Source organism: Meleagris gallopavo, chromosome Z, assembly GCF_000146605.3.
Source record: "Meleagris gallopavo isolate NT-WF06-2002-E0010 breed Aviagen turkey brand Nicholas breeding stock chromosome Z, Turkey_5.1, whole genome shotgun sequence".
In the NCBI taxonomy this organism is placed as follows: Eukaryota; Metazoa; Chordata; class Aves; order Galliformes; family Phasianidae; genus Meleagris; species Meleagris gallopavo.
The window spans coordinates 41,726,833-41,735,465 of NC_015041.2; the positions used below are offsets into that span (position 1 = coordinate 41,726,833).

The 8,633-nt window shown below is 38.9% G+C and overlaps 1 protein-coding gene across 1 annotated transcript; it reads left to right on the forward strand.

The window, feature by feature from the left end:
- The first annotated feature begins 1 nt into the window (after window position 1).
- Window positions 2–8,361, forward strand: STARD4 (StAR related lipid transfer domain containing 4). Its single transcript, XM_010725898.2, has 5 exons — window positions 2–106; window positions 999–1,048; window positions 2,466–2,592; window positions 3,147–3,261; window positions 3,799–8,361. Exons 1-5 carry the CDS (start codon window positions 2–4, stop codon window positions 4,023–4,025), a joined length of 624 nt encoding a protein of 207 aa, XP_010724200.1. The 3' UTR covers window positions 4,026–8,361.
- Window positions 8,362–8,633: the final 272 nt, after the last annotated feature.

Below are 8,633 nucleotides of genomic sequence, written 5' to 3' on the forward strand. Positions count from 1 at the left end.
GATGGACCTGCTGCCGGACCCCGCGCCCCTGGCTACCAGGCTGCAGAACACTCTGCTCCGCTACCACAGCATCGCCGACAGCGAGTGGCGGATCGCCAGGAAAACTGTGAGTGGTGCAGCGGCCCCTCCCGTGTCTGCTAGCAGGTGTAGGTCATGTAGATGTAACAGCTGTGCTCTGGCGCCTCGGTTTAGCTGTTTGATAGGCTTAATGTCATCAATTTTTATCTTTTCCCTTTTAATATAATACTTTTGGTTGTTCTTATATTTTATTTTCCCTTGTTAGCATTGGTAAGAGGCAAAGTGTTCCAAATATGACTTGATTATTTACTAAATTAAGAAATTCAGTGTCTTGAAAAGGAGGAACAGAGCACCCAAGCCTCTCACGATCACAGAATGGTTTGGGTTGGAAGGGACCTTAAAAATTACCTAGATCCCCACTGCCCAGAGCCCCATCCAGCCAGGCTTGAACACCTCCAGGGACGGGGCACCCACGGCTTCTCTAGCTCATGCTAGCACCTCACCACCCTCTGAAGAAAGAATTTCCTCCTGGCATCTAATCTGAATCTCCCAACTTTTAGTTTAAGGCCTTTATCTCTTGTCCTATTAATATGCTCTCTGACAGAGTCACTCCCCAGTCTTCCTGTCAGCCTTCTATAAGTACTGGAAGGCTGCAATGAAGTCTTCCCAGAACCTCTTTCCTCCAGGCTGAATAAGCCCACCTCCATCATCCTGTCTTCATAGAAGAGATGCTCTAGCTCTCCAATAGTCTACAAGGCTCTCCTCTGGATCTGTTTTGGGCCAAGAGCTGGATGCTGTACTACACATAAGGCCTCACGAGGGCAGACCAGAGGAGGACAATCACCTTCCTGGTGCTGCTGGCCACCCCTCTTTTGAAGCAGCCCAGGATACAGTTGGCCTTCTGGACAAATTGAAGCATTTTGTGGACATCTTAGAAGGGTTTGTAAATTACTATTAACATATCTTTAACTTTCTTCCAGAAAGATGCAGTGGTGTGGCGTAAACCATCAGAAGAATTCAGCGGATACCTGTAAGTATGCTTGCCAAGAGGCTGAATTTTTAAGATTCCCCAAATATACTCAGTAGTTTAGAAATGATGGTTGAGAACAAACCACACGGATTTTCTGCGGGAGAAGCTAAGTAAATCATCTGCTGTGTCTTGTCTTGTTAAGACCTATGCTTTTTCTTTTTAGTGTTATATTTTGATGCTTCATGCTTGTTTGCTGTCTAGAATAATGAACAATCAAAACTATGGAGCACACCACAAAGCTCCCACTGACTGATGTGCACAGGCATTTTAAAAAGACAGTCTGCAAACCATGCAATCATTTACAGGTTTGGTAGGTTCGCAGCATTGTTGAGTCACAACGCAGGCAGTTTGCACACTCTTACTGGCTATGAAACTGATAGAACAAAATATCAAGCATGTAGTTGTGGGAGAGGTGTATGACACACAGAGCTTTCCTGTGAGTGTCACTGATTTTGTAGTTATCTGCAGGTAGAAGTATTTAGCAGAAAACATCAATCTGAAGAAATGGAAAGTGCTGTGAAAAGATAATGTTTGAAAATAATCTCAAGGACTGATACATTCTAGTTACTCTGTTCTGGTAAATTTGTTAAGGGTTGATGGTACTGGGTACAAGGTGTCTACTGACCCTGTGCAGAGCCACCAGCATTCTGTCAACAACAGGTTGTGTAACTTGAACGACTGCCAACAGGGGAGTGGCTACTATTCGCTAGTGACTGCAGGGTTGTGTATAAACCTGATTAAGAAAGCACACTTTGAAGAACTTTCCAAATGCAAAACTAGAAGGCAGTGACCTTTCAATATGGTCCCCTGAAGAAAAAGCAGCTGAAGTTGGCCTCATCCAGGTAACTAAGTCAAAAGGGGTGAACTGTGCAAGTAAATAAATCAGTGAGTTCTGACACTAGTTACCTACTATTGAAAAGAGCTGCTCAATGGATAAGAGGTGTAAATGACTGTGATCAATTCTATCCCCTCAGGAGCTTGAAACTCAGTAACTCAGGAAACCAAAACATCTGTTGTTGTCTACTTAAAATACAACAAATAAACATTCTGCAGTGTCTTACACCAAATTATTTGGTACTGTAGTAGGCTACAAAGCAGAATGTAGTTTATCTTCATATTGATTCTACTACTAAATACTTTATGAAAACTATATTTCCCATTGTATTCCACTCTCATTTTTTTGTTGTTGTTGTTAGTTTTACTTTTCCCTGGTAGACTCCCTTGCTCTCCCTTCAAGAGCAGCAAAAAAACATGTTAGAGGAAACATGACAATTCTTCTGATTTGCAATTTAAGAAATATAGATAATAGCGTAAGGGTATTATTCTCATAATAATATTTATTGCATAAAAAAACAGATGCATGCTCAGGTCTTTCCTGTACTACCTTTCTTTTAAGTATAAACTTATATTTCTCTAGATACAAAGCTCAAGGAGTGGTGGAAGATGTTACTAACAGAATAGTGGATCATATTCGTCCTGGACCTTACAGGCTTGACTGGGATAGCTTAATGACTACGATGGACATTGTGGAAATGTTTGAAGAGGTGAAGACTTGTTTAGATTCTTAAGGGAAGTGCATGTAGACTTGTGTGAATCTAACATTACAGAGGAGCAGTTGTTCCAATAAGTACTGATGTTTTCCTGACTGTTTTCTTCCATGCTTATTTATCTGCATGGATAGTATATATACATGCTGTGGGTAACCTTGCATGAGGTTTTCTAGCTGCTGAGAGCGGTCTCGCAATTTATTCATGGTCCTTTTGGACTTCCTAGGTAGTGGGAAAGCCTTATAAAACATACTTTGGCTTTTAGTTTCCAGGTGTGACTACATTTTTGTAGTTTTAGTCAGTAGTCAGGTTTAAAGGTGCCATATTTTCTCAGTCTCTGCAGCTGCAGATGGAAAGTCCCGGCAAACTTCAATGTTTAGACTAAAAGCAGCGCCTTCTTTCATACCTCACTGAAGTTGTCTGGAGAGCATGTAGTTGATAGAAACTGCCATCTCTATGGAAAGGGCTAGCTACTGACAAGTATGAATACAGTGTCATTTATTATGCTAAGATGCTTTTATTTTGTTTCTCTCATTCTTTCACTCAACAAGAACTGCTGTGTGATGCGCTACACCACTGCTGGACAGCTCTGGAACATCATAGCACCAAGGGAGTTTGTTGATTTTTCTTACACCACAAGCTATGAAGATGGGCTTCTATCATGTGGTAAGGTACCACTCAATTCTGCTTAATTCTTAACAATGGCTGCTTGATTTAAGATATGATTTGAATTAATAATGGTTCTGCAGTAAACATTCAAAAATGCTATAAGATGATCTTCAACAAGTATTTCAGAGGTGTTTAGAAGTTCTACAGACTTGAAAAAGTATACAAGTTACTGCGTTACCCGTGAGCCATCTCTGTGTGCCAAGTGTCATTTATGTTGACTGTGGGATGCTGAAGGCAATTTGTCCTGTCTCAGCTCATACATCAAAATGAGTAGAGTGAGAAGCTTGTTAGCTAGTGGAAGGAGTGTCTTTTAATGTTGATTTCTGCTTGTCAAGCTCTGCTTGTCTGTGAATGAGTTTGGATGGACAGCAGACAGCTTTTAGGCAAGAAAGTACCCAAAAAAGTAGAAGTGTATCTGGCAGTACTTCTAAATTTTCCAAGTAGAAAAAGGAGTTGCTATGAAATACACTGTATCTTTATTTTTTAAATTTGTCTCAAATTCATTTTCCCTTTTTTGTTTGTTTTCCATGACAGGCATAAGCCTTAACTATGGAGAGGTGAGACCTAATTTTGTCCGTGGATTCAATCACCCATGTGGCTGGTTCTGCGTCCCTCTTAAGGACTGTCCTAGCCACAGCCTTTTGACGGGCTATATTCAGACCGAACTGCGAGGGATGCTACCTCAGTCTGCAGTAGACACTGCCATGGCTAGTACCCTGGCCAATTTCTACTCTGACCTCAAAAAGGCACTGAAATCATAGACAAAAAGTGACTTAGAAGCTCGTGCATTTCTTGCAATCAAATTATATTGATAGGCTTAACATAGGTTAACTACTGAACTCAAAGGTGAATAACGTTGTTCCTGAATGATTCCTGAATCTTTCTGTAGAGGGATCCAGACAACTTTGATGTCATACTTAGAATACATTCCTATTTCACAGCACAAGATCCTGTTTCCTGCTCAACACACTGCAGCTGTGTGAGTACTCTGAACCTATACATCCCTTATTTCCTTAGGTGGAAAACAGAAAATGTGAATGTAAACTTGAAAAGTGGATTAGGAACTTGGCTCTCAACAACAGTACAGAGAGTGGAGTGCTCAGGATTTTGTGGGTGCACATTGCTGTGCAGACAGCAGCTCATAGGAGATGCAATTTTTATATACATATATATATTTACATTAAGTTTTTAATTTATGTAGTTTGTACCTTTAATGCGTATTTAATTTCTATGTTAAAAATTTGCTTTGCTTTATCACTGAGATGGTCCATAGCCATACTGTTAAACAATACCATTTGTAAGAAAGCTATTTGCTAATGTTGGCAAATCAAGTATTTATTATCGGCATTTCTTTAATGTTGTAACTGCAGATTGTTAACTGTTGTACATAACAGTCTCAGTGCATAGATAAAGAAATGCCCTTACAGCTGATCCAAAGCTCATGTAAGTCATGAGGTGTCTTTCCCTAGTTTTTAGTGGGCTTTTAATCACATATGTAGTTGTTAAAATTGCAAACCTGTAATGGTTCCTCTGTAGTACTTGGCACTTCTAAATAGTTGTTTCTACTAAGTTTTGTGTGGAATTGTTTTCTAGCTTAATTTTTGCCTGCCTTAGCTGAAAACCCTACAGTTACTAAAACTAGAGATAGTATCACTAAGTTGCTTAGGCATAGGTTTTGGTTTAACCAGAGCAGCACAGACTACGAATACCATGGAACAGCACAGTAGAAGTTTCTGTTGAAATTTGCAATGAGTGAACTAAGCGTCTTAAAATATGGCTGACTGAATGTCAAAAATACAAGCTGTAGAGTTGCTCAGAGCCCAGGAAGGTGGATGGTCATGTTTTTAAGGATATTTAACCACCTAGCGATGCTGATAGGTGTGGGGACTTTGGAAAGCCTACTGTCTGTGCTGCTAGGTCCTTAGATCTGTTTAAAACCTGACACTGAGCATTCAGTATTGGTATGCATCCATTTCTCGTTGAGATTGTAATTCTCCTTGTGCTTTACCAGTGCAAGTGTAGCTGTGTTGTAGTTTGGGAAGGTACCTTGTAGCCCTAGTGTTTTGGGGCCAGTAGTACAGTTAGTACAATTAGTAGTATAATACAGTTTTGGTAGTGGACTCTAAGGAAAATGCATTCACATGGAAGATGTTCCTCTGGAATATTGGCTCTTTGGGCATTAGCCACTGTAGCTGAACTCGGGATAGTAAGGACTTTTCTTTCTCATTGCTTGAGCAGAGCAAAAAAAAAGAAAGAAAAAAGACACCAAGTAGTAAGAGTTCTTCAAATTTCTTCATGTGTTAAGGTATACAGCACTGTTTAAAATGCTTGAAGATGATGACATGAAATAGTCTTTGTTGTCTTAACGGACAAAGAATTCACTTCTCTGTTAGGTTTTGTGTATTCTTCTGTTCCTTTTAAACTCCTTGGTTAGTCTTCCTGTCTTTCCTGTCTTCTTTGTTTCCCTCACAGCCCAGAAGTTCAGAGGGTGCTCTTTTACCACCAATCATACTGAGTAATCACTTTTCCCTGGATGCTAGTGGTATTGGTGTAGAAGCAAGTAAGAAAGTGCTAGCAATACTGCTCTGTGGCATGAATGCTGACATGATTACATAGCAAGTTGTGTGCGGTGTACTGTATTTGTTCTTCCCAATTACACAGGCTACATAGATAGTCATTAATCTGCATATTCATTGTATTATTTTTTTTTAAGGCTTCGGGTACTAATTGAGGGGTTGTGATACAGATATGTATCGATGTCTTCATAAAGAGCTCAGTTTAAACCTACTGAGGCTCTTCACTGCTGGAGAAGCAGATCAAAAGGAGCATGAGACGCTTGTAGATATGAGGATGATGTTTGCAGAGCACTAGATGCTGTAGAAAAGATCACAAGGTCCCTGTTCAAATACCCAGTTTAAGGACTCCTGCATCTCTTAGAGTTATCCAGCCTTACTTGTATGAGGTGAAATGGCCTTTTAAGCTTTCAGATGAAGATAGGGTGATGAAGCACAGAGCAGACAAAGAAAGAAGACTTATAAGAAAATCCTTGGAATATTTTAATATTTGATGATGTTTTTTTAATATACATTTCTCCATGCATATTTCTTTTTTTATCAGCAGAGTTGTTTTCAGTATGAAGCCAAGGGATGGAAAGGTGTAGTGAATGAGGACAAATATCTGAAAGCCAAGTGGGCCTTTTATTTTGTATTATGATGCATTATAATTTGTTCTTTAAAAACCAAGTAAACTGGCTTTGTGTGTTTTAATAGATGTAGTCTATTGTTTCTGACAATGAGTCTGAGTAACAACAGAGACTATAAGAGGCAGAGACCAGAGACAGATCTTTTTATGTCAGCATAATACAGTTGTACAGTTTTCAGATGAGGAGAATACATGGAAGGTACCAACAAACTTGAGGATTTATTTCTGATATTCTCTTGCTTCTAAAAATTTTCTAGGCTAAGAATGCAAAGATGGGCAGTGTGCTGATGACTTAAGTAGTGATGCATTGCTGATACCTCTTCACTGATCGTTTAAAGCAGTTGAGTTATAACTTTATAGAGTTATAGAACTGTGAGAAAGGTGTCTGGTTTCACAGAGTATTATATTTGAAGTCACAACTTACTTTTTTTTTTTCTATATTTTTAGGGATTGAGAGGAGTGTGAGGTATTGAGGCAGAGCTGTTCTTTAACCAGAGTACATTCAGAACCAGGAAAGCCAGTATCAATAACCAATCAGATCAGAAGAATTTCTTTTTCCTCCCATGATATTGCTTTCTTCCTAAGTCAGTGGACAGTCTGGATGGAGCAAGACAGTACAAACTAGGAAGGGATTTGAGGGGACAAAATGCAGAAGCACATACTGTGCTTGTTAGGAGACAGTGGAAGGCAAAGTAAATTACTTTGTATACTTTGCTGTCATCAGTACAGCAACACAATTTATGCAACTTTTGAGGTTTGCCAGTGTTTCTGTTGTTGGGAAGAGGTACATGCTGCCTTCAGTACTTGAATTCAGTGTTTCAGCAAGACTGTGTCACCTGAAATCAGTTTCTGAATGAGAAGAAGAATAAATGGCAGATAGATGTCAGTTTTTGCTAGGGAAGTAGCATGTATATAGACACATCAACATTATTTTTATATGCCTAGTAATTTAAAAAACAGAAGAAAACAAAAAAACTATTCAGGGGTTTAGGCAATATATTTATTTTAAGTCTGTCATTTTAACTGTGTCCTGTATGTGTGGATGGGAAAGATGGCTAAAGATAGACAATCATTATGTTTAGCTTTTATTTGTCATCTAAAGCCTCCAGCATTGAACTTTGTAGCTGTGCCACTTATTTTGTTTGTGCAGTAAACAGATGTTGACCTAAGTGCACTGTTGATGCAGTCTGAGGTGCTCCACCACACTGGTAAGAGGTGGAGCAGTACCTCAGCCAGACACTGTGGGAACAGCACAAGCCCTATTCTCAAATTTTATTATCTTGCTATGTTTTTAATGGATCAGAATGTAAAAACAGTGTATTCCTTCAATGATCATAAACAACCAGAACTGTTCTGATAGCGTGAGCTAGTTATTCAGCTTACTGGTCCGTTGCTGGAAAAGTAGCAATAGTTCTATTGAACCCAGTCAAGTTAGGCCTGTGTTTAGAAAACGAAAGTCAGTCTGGCTTAACAGTGGTTTGGAAGACTTTTAAGTGATTAAGATATTTGTGTTTATATTTTAAATGCAATTACAGAATAAATTAAGACATGAATGCTAACAGACTCATGGCATGGCTTTTTCAATACCTATGCAGGTAGTGTAGTATTCAGCTAATTTGGGGGAGTGATGTCTAATGATGTATCTCATTTTCAGCTGTCTCCAATCAATCAATCTCTATATATTTAAAAGCAAAAATCGTTACCTAGAGTCATGATTCAGCCTGGGAAGATGCACAAATCAGACTTGAATTTCTGCAAAATTAAAATCTCTTGGAAAATACACTGATAGTATTCTCTCAGAGCTTATATGCTAAACATTTTGTAATGACTCCAGTTGCTGTGGAAGAACTTTTTTTCTTAATTTTGGTGGTTAATAAAACTATTTCTTAATGTTAATTATCTTTTAACACATTTAAGTTCAACCTAAAAACAGTTGCATTTTGCAGAAGGCAAAAAGTAGATGGGCAATACAGAGTTACGTGCTAGGACATTTATTTTGACATGTGTTTAATTAGAACTTAAACAAATGAAGAAATTCCTGTACCTTTTGGCTTGCCTGTGCTGCATTGAGTGAAGACTCATTGTCTAGGGCTGCATCTACGAAAGTTCATCTGAAAGTAATGCTTCTTACTTATTTAAATGGAAACTATAATTGATACAGAGAGCAC